At 38.9% G+C, this 13,624-nt stretch overlaps 1 protein-coding gene across 4 annotated transcripts in view; it reads left to right on the top strand.

Moving 5' to 3' along the window:
- Positions 1-13,624, top strand: part of TTC7B (tetratricopeptide repeat domain 7B) — a 315,415-nt gene that overhangs the window by 163,707 nt on the left and 138,084 nt on the right. For all 4 annotated transcript variants that reach the window (XM_077123321.1, XM_077123320.1, XM_077123319.1 and 1 more), the window contains exons 8-9: positions 6,688-6,751; positions 10,548-10,685. In XM_077123321.1, coding sequence (XP_076979436.1) covers positions 6,688-6,751; positions 10,548-10,685 — 202 coding nt within the window. The remainder of the gene's footprint in view (positions 1-6,687; positions 6,752-10,547; positions 10,686-13,624) is intronic.

The following is a 13,624-nucleotide window of genomic DNA, read 5'->3' as shown; positions in this document are numbered from 1 at the left end:
CAATCCTAAAGAGCACCTTGGGCAATATATAAGATTCCACAAGGGTTCCATGTACTAGAGTAACTTTCCAGAAACCTAAACCTCCAGATGGGTCCCTGGTCCAGATAAGTCCTGAAACCTAGCCCAGCCTCTCCGGAACATCAGATAGTTCCATCTCACTACCCCATATTAGTGACAGATCCTTCCAATATGAAAAATTTAGAATTGCCATAGCCCAAACACACCTAAAGAAAGGAACAGAAAGATTAAAGGTGATGGTGGAGTTATATGGAGAAGATAGGATTTAACAAATGAATACGAATGCTGAGTCATTAAATTGCTATGTCTTTTAGTCTCCAGTATTTTAGAGCAGCTAGAAGTAAAAACCTAAAATTGTGAAATTGTAACCCATGTCAAAGTCTGAAATATGTTCTACAACTAATTGTGGTGCTGTGCTTTGAAATTTATAGCTTTTTTGTATACATGTTATTTTTCACAAAAAGGAAGGAATTAAAAGTCGATTGTGAGTATAAAAAAATATTTAAGCCCTCTAGCCTCCTATATTTTTCAGCAGCTAGAAGGAAAAATATGAAAGGATCATATGGTAGCCCACGACAAATTCTGGGATCTGTCCTGTAACCACTTCTTGAAGAGTGCTTTGAAAAACTATTGCTTTTTTATTTCTTTGCTTTGTATATATGTTATACTATACAATAAAAACAGTTAAAAAAAAAAGATTTAAAAAAAAGAATCAATTGGCCCTAGATGTGAGGCTTTATTTCTGAACTCTCAAATCTATTCCATTGGTCTATATGTCTGTCCTTGTGCCAGTAACACACTGTTTTGATTACTATAACTTTGTAATAAGTTTTGAAATTGTAAAGTGTGAGTCCTCTAACTTCATTATTTTTTTTTTCAAAATGGTTTTGGCTATTTCGGGTCTCTTGCTCTGCCATATAAATTTGGTGATTAGCAATTCTATTTCTATGAGGAGGGCTGTTGGAATTTTGATTATGATTGTACTGAATCTGTAAGTCATGTTGGGTAGTATAACATCTTAATGATATTAAGTCTTCCAATCCACGAACACAATTTGTCTTTCTATTTGTTTAGATCTTTTTTAATTTCTTTTGACAATGATTTACAATTTGTCATTGTTTTATACAAGTCCTTTACATTCTTGGTGGTTAAATTTACTCCTAGACATTTCGTTTGGTTGTTATTATAAATGGAATTGTTTTCTTGATTTCCTTTTCATATTGTTCATTGGTGTATAGAAACAATACTGATTTTTGCGAGTTGATCTTGTACTCCACCACTTCGCTGAATTTGTTTATTAGCTCTAGTAGCTTTCTTGTAGATTCTTTGGGATTTTCCATATATAGGATCCATCATCTGTGAATAGGATAGTTTTCCATCTTCCTTTCCAGTTTCGATTTCTTATACTTCTTTTTCTTGCCCAGTTGTTCTGGCCCTGAGCCTTCAGTGCAATGTTCAGTAGCAGTGGTGAATACGTGCCTCACTGTTCTATTCCTAGTCTTGGAAGGAAAGCTCTCCATGTTTCGCTGTTGCATATGACGTTAGCTATAGTTTTTTTAAAAAAATAAATATCCTTTAGCATGTTGAGGAAGTTTCTGTGGGGTTTTAATCAAGAAAAGGTGCTGGATTTTTGTCAAATGCCTTTTCTGTATTCACTGAGATGATCATGTGGGTTTTTCACTGTATAATGTGGTGTATTACATTGACTGGTTTTATTATGTTGAACCACCCTTAATTCCTGAGATAAATCCCACTTGTTCATGATGTATAATCCTTTTAATGTGCTGTTGGATTCAGTTTGCTAGTATTTTGATTTAGATTTTTGCATCTATATCCATAAGGGAAAATGGTCTGTAATTTTCATGTTATATTTTTATCTGGCCATGGTATGTGGGTGATGCTGACCTCATAGAGTGAGTTAGGAAATTGTCTTTGTTTCCCTTACTATACAGATACATGCCATCAGTTTTCTTTTAAAAAATGGTTTTATTGAGCCATAGTTCACAAACCATATAATTCACCCAATTGTAGTATACAATTCAATGGCTTTTAGTGTTTTTACATAATTGTGCCATCTATCACCACAATCAATTTTAGAACTTTTTCATCATCCCAGAAAGAAACTCATTGCCTCCCAACTTCCAATCCCTTACATTTTATATGAATTTAAGATCAGTTTGTCACTTTCTAAAAAAAAAGGCAGTTGGGGTTTTGATGAGGATTGCACTGAATCTGTAGATCAATTTGGGGAATATTATCATCTTAATGATATTAAGTCTTCTGATTCATGAAAATGGGATGTTTTTCCATTTATTTAGGTCATTTTTATTCTCTTTCAATAATGATTTGTAGTTTTCAGGGTATGAGATTTGAACTTTGTTAAATTTATTCCTCAGTATTTTATCACTAAAATAGTAGTTTGTTGCTACTGTAAGTGAATTGTTTTCTTAACTTCATTTTTAAGTTGTTTCTTGCAAGTGTGTAAAAATACACTTCATTTTTGTATATTGATTTTGTATTCTACAACCTTGCTGAGCCCATTTATTAATTTTAATAGTCTTTAGTGAATTCCTTAGAACGTTCTATATATAACATCACATCACTTGCAAAAAAAGACAGCTTTACTTCTTCCTTTCCAATCTGGGTGCCTTTTTATTTTATTTTCTTGCCTAATTTCCCTGGCTAAAACCTCCAGTATAATGTTGAATAGAAGGGACAAGAATTGATATCCTGTCTTATTCCTGATCTTAGGGGTGAAACAGCTAATCTTTTGTCATTAAATATGCTGTATCCATGGGTTTTCATAGATGGTCTTTATCAGATTGAGGGCAGTTCCTTTTATTCCAAGTTTGATGAATATTTTTATGAAGGTGAATTTTGTAAACTGCATTTTTCTGCATTGGTTGGAATGATCATGTGGTTTTTGTCCTTTATTCTATTGATGTGGTATATTACATGGCTTGGATTCAATTTGCTAGTAATTTGTTGAAGGTATGTGTATTTATATTCATAAGAGATGTTTGTAATTTTCTTGTAATGGCTTTATCTGGTTTGAGTAAGGGCAATACTGACCTCATAAAATGAGTTAGGAAGTGTTCTCTCTTCTTCTCTTCTTTGAAAGAGTTTGTTTTTGAAGAGTTGGTATTAATTCTTCTTAAGTGTTTGATAGTATTCACCAGTAAATCTGGTCCTGGGCTTTTCTTCTTGGAAGATTTTTTTGTAGTAGTTGCTTATTACAGATCCATTCAGATTTTCTCTTTCTTCTTGAGTCAGCTTTGATAGAATGTGTCTTTATAGAAAACTTAACCACTTCATCTAAGTTATCTAATTTGTTGGCAAATTATAGTTCTTTTTATTTCCATAAGGTTGTTAGTGATCTCCCCTTTTTCATTTCTGATTTTTGTTAATTTGAGTCTTCTCTCTGTTTTCTTCATCAGTCTAGGTAAAGGTCAATTTTTTTTGAACTTCCTGACAATTCAATGTTTGGTTTTATTGTGACTCTATTGTACAAGTTTATTTTTTCTTTCAATGAATTCCTCCTTCTAAAAAAGCTTTTCCCAGATTAGATAATTAAATGCATATATAATAAGCACAACATAAAGAAGGAGATTATACCATGATAGTTCCATGGAGTGGATGAAATGGAAAGATTTACTGAATACTAGTGAGTGTCAGGCAATGCATTAGACTCCTTTATAGGCCTGGGAGGTGAAAGTTACTTTCTTGGAGTACTAAACATAAGTCTGAACCTCCTGGTAGCCAACACGAAGGGTTTGGTAAGGATAGACCAGTTGTTTAAAGTGGAAAGATGAGGGCATGAAAGGGTCAGGACAACTTCTTGGTGGCCAAGATGTGTCATTGGCCAGCTGTACACACCTCTGGTTGACTGTCCTCTCCTCCCCTCCATGCACATTGCCCACCTGCTGTGGGGAGGCCCATCCACTCACCAGAAGCAAAGAAGCCCTTGTTCATCAGATCCACTCAACAGAGCATGCTTCAGTGACCCTTGTGGTTTGCAGAAAGGACCCTTCTTTCTTTGTAATGCTCTTTATAATAGGATTTGTGACCTGTTTAGATTGACAAAAAAGGAAGAGTTGTAGGCAATCCTAAGATGGGGCCAACAGTCCCTAATAATCGAGGCATTCTTAATTTTTAATTTAAATCCTTTTCCTATTTTGCTACACTCACCCTTCCATATCAATCTGAAATTGCCAGTAGATTCTGCTTTGATATGTTTAAGAGACACTGTGACTTGGGGAGGGAATATGGCTTTAGCCATTCTTGGCTTTGATTCTCCGGATTTTATCAGAAGCTGTATTTCTCCAGGAATTTCCCAAGTAGTATTACAACCACCTTTAGTTCGGTCCATGATCACTGCTGCCTCCTGCACCAGCCTGCAGCCCAGCTCTTAGAAGCTTGTACTCACTGTTTGCTCCCTGTTTCCCACCCTTGTCACTTTTTATCTCCCATCTTGCCCTTTAAGTGGCTTCTTCTGGGCCTGTGGCCTCAGTTTTTCCATTCGTTAGGGCTGAGGCCTGGGCACACCACATTCTTCCCCTGAGGCTCTTGGCCCCCCCCATGGGGAGAATATCACAAGAGAAAGTACCCAACAACTTCGGCCCTCCACCCTGAGCCCTACACTTTTGAGCAAAGAACAGGGAAGGAGTGTCCAGAAATGGGTGTAGAGGTCATAATTATTGAGAAGCATTATTCCCATTATTTGTTTTTCCCACATCTTTTAAAACTGCCCTTTGTCCTTCCCCCACTCCCCACTTCTTCCTGCCAACCCTGGGAGCTTTGTAGTCTTCTTTAGTACCTCTCTTGCCTACAGGGAGAGGGAGGGAAGAGGAAATGGAATTAGAATCAGTTAATGTGCTACTTGTTAGCAACTCTGGTAAAAAAAAATAACACACCCTAGCATTTAGACATTTAGGCCTGGTGGATGGCTCAAATGGAATTTGGGGATTATCCATTTCTCTGAATTGGCTGGTGTTAAGTCACAATTAACATGACCTCTCTTGCTTTTCTATTAGCATGGACAATCCAGGACTGGCTAGACATAAAAAAGTGGTTAATGTTACTACTTCATTTACAGCGCCCAATTGCATGTAAGCACAAACTAGGACATCAGGGAATGATTACTGGAAGAGAAGGGAAAGAGGGAGCATGGGAGGGAGGGAAGGAAGCAAGGAGAGAGGGAAAGACAGAGAATAATGAATTTAGAGCCTTTTCAACTACATTCTGAATGTAAGGGGAAAGAAATGTCCTATTTTATGAGAAACCCAGATAATCTCAAGCTGACTCTTAAGGATGTCACTGCAAATCCCAGAATCTTTTTCCTTGTTCTCAGCCTCATTCTTTTCATAAAATTTTAGCCCTGTAAGAGCAATAGGAACCACCTTTGGTTCCTTATCTTTGATGAGTCAGAATTATAGTAAAAGTACCAGGTGCTGTACTTTTTCTAATTTGCTTTTCATCATCCTTTGAGGCAGTGCAAAAATTGCTAGCTGTTCAAAGAGTACAAGTATTTATAATTATTTGGAAAACATATTTTACCATTTTGGAGGTGGGGAATTATTCCCATCCCTTAAATTAAATAATTGTAATATTACCCCAGGAAGATATAAATTTCATCTATCCAGTCATCTCCAAAACATTCAGAAGTTTCTTAGCCAAGTTCATTTTTATCGCAAACTCTTCTTCCACTCCTTGAAAAAAAGGTACATTTGTCCCCATTAGTGATAGCATTCACAGTTCTACTCAAAGGATTCTAGACATCTTTGGAACAGGAAAATATATTACAGGTCTTTAAAAGTGAGCAAAACACAAAAAGTACGATATAGGGCAGGCCGCGGCGGCTAAGCAGGCAGAGTGCTCGCCTACCATGCCAGAGGGCCCAGGTTCGATTCCCGGTGCCTGCCCATGTAAAAATAAATAAATAAAAGCATTAAAAAAAAAAATCTGAACCTCTCAGTTTAAAAAAAAAGTACGATATAGAATGTAGAGATTTGGGTCATGTTTGGGTTTTTATTGTTCTGTAATCCTGAGCAATATTGAGCTTAAAAGCTTTTTCTTTAATCCAAGATTTTAGAATTCAGCCAAATTCCATAAAATATATTAATAAAGCCAGTTCTTGCATGCCACCCCATAATAAAGTAAGTGTGTTAAAGTAAGAGAACTCACTACATTCTTAGAGTATTAGAAAAATTATCCAAGCTCTAAAATTGCTTCCAATCTTTTAGTTTGTCTAAATGACAGTGTAAGAGATGCAAGGTAATAAGTAAGAGTACTATTTAGTGAAACGTCTGCAATTTATACCTCCATAATAGCTTTAGAAGAAAGCTTGTATTACTTAGATAATGCCAGTTTGTAGTGCTCTAAATTTCTGTCTCAATAATGGGCATGTATGTTACTTGGGCTCTTAACTTGGTTTTTATAGCTTTACTTCATTCGTCTGCTTGCCATTAAATTGAGTAGCTAAAATGCATAAATTCCATAGATTACCATAGAGATAAGCAGATTAATTCAAGAGTCCAAATTATACAATATTTTTCATGGTTTCTGTATAAAAATCTAGAAGCTTTGAGTGTTGATTCAATTCTGCTCGTAGTCGTGTATTTTGTGTTATTTTGGAATTGCCATATATCAAAGTTGATTTTTTTTATGCAGCATTTTTTGTCCTCAAGAAAATACTGAAGAAGCCCTGTTGTTATTGCTGATTAGCGAATCAATGGTAAGTGGGATGCATTTTTACATTTTTCTTTCTCCTTTGCCTCTAGTCCCTTGTTTACTGTGGCAACTCCATCAACATGGTGACTGTTTTCTTGGGAGAACCCTTTTTAAAGGGATACCTGGGTGGAATAAACCAGTAGAGGTTTAAAAACAAGGGTGTTTCCCCCTCTTTTTTGGCTAAAAGTGCCCCCTGGGCAGCCCAGAGTGTGGAGCTTCTCCTCCCGTAGCACATAGCAGGCATCGCAGCTCATTCACTCATCTACCAGGTATTTACTGAACACTGACACAACTGCATGTAGAAACTTTAAAAAGGAAAAGAACTCCCCCAAGGGTAACCTCTACAAGAGTTTTCTCAATTTGCCGTGGTGAGAAAGAGAAAGAAGTATACAAATCACTTGTACAATTGATCCTCTGGTTTTTTTGTTTGTTTGTTTGTTTTTTTAAAACATGAGAGGGTGAAACTACTGCTTCTTCCTGCCTCTTCCCCAGGCATTGCAAGACCCAGGATTTCAGAGATTGCTTCTGGCTCAGGAGAAGGGCTTCCTTTGAAACTTTTTTCTTAGCTTTTGTCCAGGATATCGAATTTTATATCTAAAATTCCATCACTCTTCATTTATTGGTTTTCTACTTTTGTAGCACTCGGCATTATATCCCTGGCTTGAAACCTTAGGGAGGAATAGTTAATATCTGGCAAATAAATGGTGGGTGCTGAGCACCTACACAGACTAGCAGGCTTGTGGAGCTCAAAACGGCTTAGAGGTCCCTAAGTCCATTCACCTCATTTTATAGGAAAGGACCAGAGCAGGCAAAATGTATGCATCATGCTGTGGTCTATTGCTCTTTCCAGTAGAGTGTACTGTCCCTTCCCTGGTAAGCCACTTCCTCACCAGGCAGGCAGGCGGAGAAAAGGGGAGAAAAAATAATGACAATTAAAGCAAGAGAATGTGTCTCCCTTATTCTCCAAACATACTGTTTAATGGGAGGTGTGAAATACACAAGTGAATAAACCTTAGAAATGAAATAGACACGTGTTGGATCAAATGGCAATCAGAAGAGGCTGGGATCAATCAAGGAAGGTAACTTTCATTTCTCAGTTTGAAACCCTGGGTTTTCTTGGTCTGTGAAATGGCCCAGAGATGTTTACAAGAGCAAGACTGCTTCAGTTACCACTGATTTTTATTTGGAAGCTCTTTGATGTCATTGGCCTTACTCCCTCTGAAGGCAGCAGTTTGCCCCTTTGGCTCATCTTTCCTAGACTGTCAGCTGGTAACTTAGTACGGTGTCATTTCATTTCCTAGTCTGCCTTGGCAGAATCAGGACAGGCACACTTGTGAACGGGCCTGGCCCTTGGTGGTGTTCAGCAACTGGTTTTCAAATGAACAATCTCACTATACTTTGCCACAAGTTCTTTGATGGCTTGCTCCTGTTTGCCTCCTGCTAACATTCCCACATCCTAAGCTGGGCTCTTCACAACTTGCAGTTAGTTTTCTGTGGACAAACTTGGTCAAACTCCCTTGATTGGTTACAGTGGTGATGGTACGTTTGAGATTTCTTGGACAATTTTGATTGAAAGTATTCTATTCCGTTATTATGTATTCCAGTGTGTAATTCAGGAAACATGGCCACATCTCTAAAACACTTGTTCTAGGTGTAGATGTCTTGGGAGTGATGTCTCTCATTCTCCTGTTCTTAATTGAAATGATAGAAACTAATATTGCTCAACGTTGAGATCCCTTTGAGACAATAAGATTTAGCTCTGTGGTGTTTAATTTCCAGAAAATCTCTTTAGGGGATGGTGAAATCCAATGATATCCTTAGTAAATATGAAATATTAGGTTTCTAACCAAAATTATTATGTTCCGCTTATAAATTATCCCAGTGTATAGGTAGAAATCTAAATAAAGTTGTCTTTGCAAGCCCTTTTTCACGTCCTTCCACTTAGTGATTTTTTGCTTTTTTTGCATAAAAAATGACTTTGCTCAGTTGCACAACCAAAATGAAAAGTGCCTTTTTTTTTTTTTGGTGTCTGAGAAAATTGTTTTCTTTGTTAATTCTGACTTTAATTTGGAAACATACATTTGTCCACCGTCTTTCCAACCACAAGAAATCGTATGGCATTATACTGCTTTCTCACTGCAAATCAAATTAGTTTTCCCTAGGCAGAAGGGATTATCAGAGTTATATTTACAGAAGAACCATTGAGACAAATTCTGGGTTATTTATTATTTGGGGATCTGTTTAAGAGTCTGTATTATACCGTGTAGACTTTCAGAAAAGACGCTGATAGACTTTCCCTAAAAATTAATAGATAACACATTTGGTATAATTTAAAGATCTCTCATAAATAGTAGAATTACTCTAGTTTATTCTCTTCCAGGCATGTGTCTTAGTATGAAACATTTTAGCAAATTAAAAAAGAGAGACCACTTAGAGCACTCCCTATTCCCCTCAGAGCTTCTTTTATTGGGCTCCAAAGGCCATCCTAACAAGAAAAACTTAGAATGAAGTCTTCAAGAGCAGGTTTGTTTCCATAAGAGATGACTCACTTTGTAGGAAATGGCCTGTCTTATATATTCTTATTTGTCTTTGACATTTAAGAGCAAGGAGTTTTAAAGTGAGTAAGTACTGATGGGTGGCTAGAAGTAAATGCCTTGGACTCACACACAAAAAAGAAAGCATTTTGCCTCATTAGTAAGAAGGAAGGCGTATAGCCTCCCCAAATGTCAGGCAGGAAGATAAGCATCAGCCTTCTGGACAAGTGACCCTGGTACCTCATGTACCACTTTCACAGAAAAACAAAGTTACCCTTTCTGTGCTCCTAGGGATGAATGGATCTAGAGACTTCCACTAATTAGCAGGGAGAAAGTCAGGGGAAATCTAACTTTATTGATTTTGAACTCCCTACAAAGGAAAAAAGAAAATGCACCAAACTGTTGAGTCTTTAATACATGTGATATGTTTGCAGGAATCTGAGAAATTAAATTTCTCAGATTGAGAAAACAGGTTGCTGTAAAGAACATTTGATTTCTAGATAGATGAGATTAATAAGCTTGAATTTACTTGGTACATTTCTGTGCTAAGCAGTAGAGATGTGAAACTGGCAAAGTGTTCTCTTGAGTTCTATATGGTACTGTTTTATAAAATGAAAATCTGCTTGCCTTTTGCTTTCTTTTATGCATCTGTTTTCTATTTCCCTAAACAAGATTGAATTAGTCTTTGTGGTTTGTTCCAATGAAGGTGTCATATAAGGATTTAAGTTTTGCCCTGGTGATAAAGGAAAAGTATTAAACCTCTCTGTATGGCTGATGGAATTTGACGACACTATTCGGTGATGGGGAATGTGGGGCTGGGAATTTTCTCCTGCTCTTTAATATGGAGCAGAAGCAGGATCCACAAGCAAGATGCAGCAGGGCCTCCCTTCATGCCCACCTCTGCTGCCCCAGAGCTCAGCTGTCTTTGCAACAAAGCTGTCTGTGAATCCGAGCCTAGGGGATGACACCCTGCTCTGCATAGCCCCTCAAAGCTTCCTCTCCATGCCCATTGGCAAGTACAAGTGCCTGAGATCACACTTACCAGGCATCAGTGTTTGGATGATACCACACATTGTGTGTAGCGGTGCTCTGGGCAGCCTGAAGAAGTGACCTGGTGTGATAAGCCCTTACCCTCTCCTGCCTTCATCTCCAGTCGCTGGGCAAAATGTTAGGAGCAGGAGGGAGTGTGTGCCTTCTATATCACACATGGTGGCTATGTGCATGGGCTGGCTCACCATCTGCCTTTCTCTTCCATGTTGTTTTCAGGCCAATCGGGATGCTGTGCTGAGCAGGATACCTGAGCACAAGAGCGACCGCCTTATCAGTTTGCAGAGCGCATCTGTGGTCTATGATTTGCTGACCATTGCTCTGGGAAGAAGAGGCCAGTATGAGATGCTGTCAGAGGTATAGCCATTGAGGCTGGTGGCCTTTGAGGCGGTGGGTGGCGGAGGCGGTATGGGTAGAGTTTGGGATCTGTTCCCAGCCCTACCAGCATCCACATGACCTTAGGCCAGACATTTAACTTTGGTTTCCTCCTCTGTAAAATGGGGTTTGGACTAAACGATCAAGTGGCAGAATTGACTGGCTGACTGTCACTGCTAGTAGGTCCAAATATCCATGAGGCTGCAAGTTTCTGCTTAGAAGCAGACAAGCATTTCTCAAACAGTTTCTTCTTCAGAATGATTTCCATCATAACCAGAAATGTCTGGTCTGTTATATTAATTTCCCTATAAAAAGGTTTCATTTAAAGTATCAGTGCTTAACTCAGGTGAACTGGCAATTTCAGGCACAGTGAATCCTCAGGTTAGCTGGTGGTATAGAATGTTTAATGTAAAGTAAGCACTGTCTACATTTCAAGTGTTTTCACTTGTTGCAAAGGGACAATATGCAAGGAGCTGTATATATCCACCTGCTATCTTCTCACTTCTCAGCTTCTGAGAACATTTAGGACAGAAGCTGGACTGGTTTACAGGTTTCAAAAGAACCTGGCTCGTCTTGGGCTGTGGTTGTACATTATTAACATGCTGCCCAGAATACCAAATCCCATCATGATAAAGGCTAAAAAAGTAACAAGATCATTTTCCCTTTCTTTAGCTAAATAAAAAAGAAAGAAAGAAAGAGAACAACGACCTATTTTGTTAAAATGAACTTTTCCATGTTATTTATCTTTCTCTTTCTAATTTTATACACATTGCAACAGCCTCTGGGCATGAGGACAGGGAATGAAATACAGTAACAGATTGGCTGAAATCAGATAAGTGCTCGACTCACCCTCTAGCCTGTCAGTGCTTCACCACATTAGGCAGGAGCCTTGGAGAACAGATGAGCTGCATGGCTTGGATCTTTTTTTAGTCTTTGGTTTGGTGACTATACAGGGCAGTAGTTACTCAGCCTTCAAAAAAAAAGCCCCTCACAATCCGGCTAGATAAAGCAGTGTGTCCAGATGCCCCTATCATGCTTGGCACACCCTGTGGAAGTCTGTCCAGCCTTTTGGATTTGGCCCCTATCTCTCTGCACTGAATGATTTGAGTCCTCTCGTGGGTACCTGATGTCCTGGACCCTCTCTTGTTGACCAGCTTAGATCACAGCTACCTTGGAGCCAATCCATGGGGACAGTGCCAACCAGTTTACAGGGTGGGCCCTTATATCATCTCACAGATAGGTTCTTTTAAGGTAAACTTTTTCCCTTCAGACAACCCTCTTAACATCTTTCTGGGTCCAAGGCTGGGTATGATTTGAATGTCTAGTTTCATCCCATCATGGAGCAATGTAGCCTTTCCCCAGCTTCAAATTTGCCTATACCCAAAACAGGTGTGAAGGGGTCGAGGTGGCTGGCTTGGTTAACAACTTAGATGGCCCCTGCCCAAGGGCTTCTTGGCATTCCATGAATGACTGTAGGGGGATGGCTGTCACTTTAGCAGCATTCCTCCATGAACCGGCAGCTCCCTGGCATGTGCCTCCCCTAGCATGACACAATCAGACCTAGTTTTCACGCAGATGCCTTTCATCCTGATATCAGATGTAGCTTCCATCTTGTGGTGATGACCTGATGCCCACGGTGTGCAGACAGTCTGCTTGGCTCTCTGAGCCTTTGCAGTTCAGAATTTCTCCTCACATTTGAAATGGTAGAAGCAGTGCCAGAGGTTACCTTGAAAGTGTTCGAAGGGTAGGAGAGGTAGAAGGGTAGAAGAAAGAGGAATTTTATCACTGTAGATCCTTGAGAACCCTTTATCTGTGTTTCATTTATGAAAAAATGTAAATAAATGTCAAAATATATAAAATGGAAGACATTAATTTCTTCAGCACATATATCTGCCGCCTCCTACCCTCAAGCTGAACATAGTCCTGACTCTGGGGGGGAGTCCACACAGGCTCTGATCCAGTAAATAAAGGAATTGAAATCTTGGCTTCAGCCTTTTTTGTTCTTTCTACTTTGTTATGTGGCTGGAACTTCCCCCTCCAAACATCTGATGATTGTGCTCTCTTGGATCTGCTAACAAATGAGAGGTACCATACAAGAAAAATGAAAGCTCAGGGCAGCCTGTTCTGTCTTCAGCTAGCTGGGTTACTGAAGTCTGGATCCTTTGCTAAGGCAGGGCCCTCTCTCCTTTGGTCCCTCACCACACCAGTTTCCCTCATATCTGGGGTTTTCTGAAATCCATGTGGCCTTTTTTGTCATTTTTACCTCTGCCCTTTTCTCAGGACTTTAATGAGTGTTTTGGTTTGCTAAAGCTGATGAAATGCAGTATACCAGAAATATGTTGGCTTTTATTAACTTATAAGCTTATAAATTCTTAGGCTGTGAAAAATGTCCAAATTAAGGTATCATCATGTCAGTACTTTCTCTGAAGACTGGCTACCGGTGAGCTTGGGCTCCTCTGTCAGACCACAAGGCACATGACAGTCTCTACCGTTCCTTCTCTCCCAGTTTCATTGCTCCTAGCTTCTGGCTTCGGTGGCTTTCTCTCGGCTTCTGTGATGCTCTTCTCTGCAATATTCTCTTAATTTCATCTCTTAGCTTCTGTATGTGTTTTATTCTCTTATAAAAGACTCCAATAGGAGGATTAAGATCCACCTTGAATGGGGTGGATTCCATCTCAATTGAAACAGCCTAATCAAAAGGTCCCACCCAGAATGGGTCTGCACCCACAGGAATGGATTAAAAGAACAGGATCTTTTCTGGAGTACATACAACTTCAACCTACCACCCTCGGTTAACTGGATTGTAAACTCTGTATATCCCCTTCTTTGTTCCCTAAAAATATTAGTGATTATTTTTATTCTTATCATTCACTTTATTTTCCTTCACCCCTTCATCTCCTGCATGTCATCTGAGTAATCTT

This window comes from Tamandua tetradactyla, chromosome 12 (genome assembly GCF_023851605.1).
Source record: "Tamandua tetradactyla isolate mTamTet1 chromosome 12, mTamTet1.pri, whole genome shotgun sequence".
NCBI lineage: Eukaryota > Metazoa > Chordata > Mammalia > Pilosa > Myrmecophagidae > Tamandua > Tamandua tetradactyla.
Note: the sequence above shows the minus strand (reverse complement) of the source record. Positions and strands in the feature narration are given on the sequence as shown.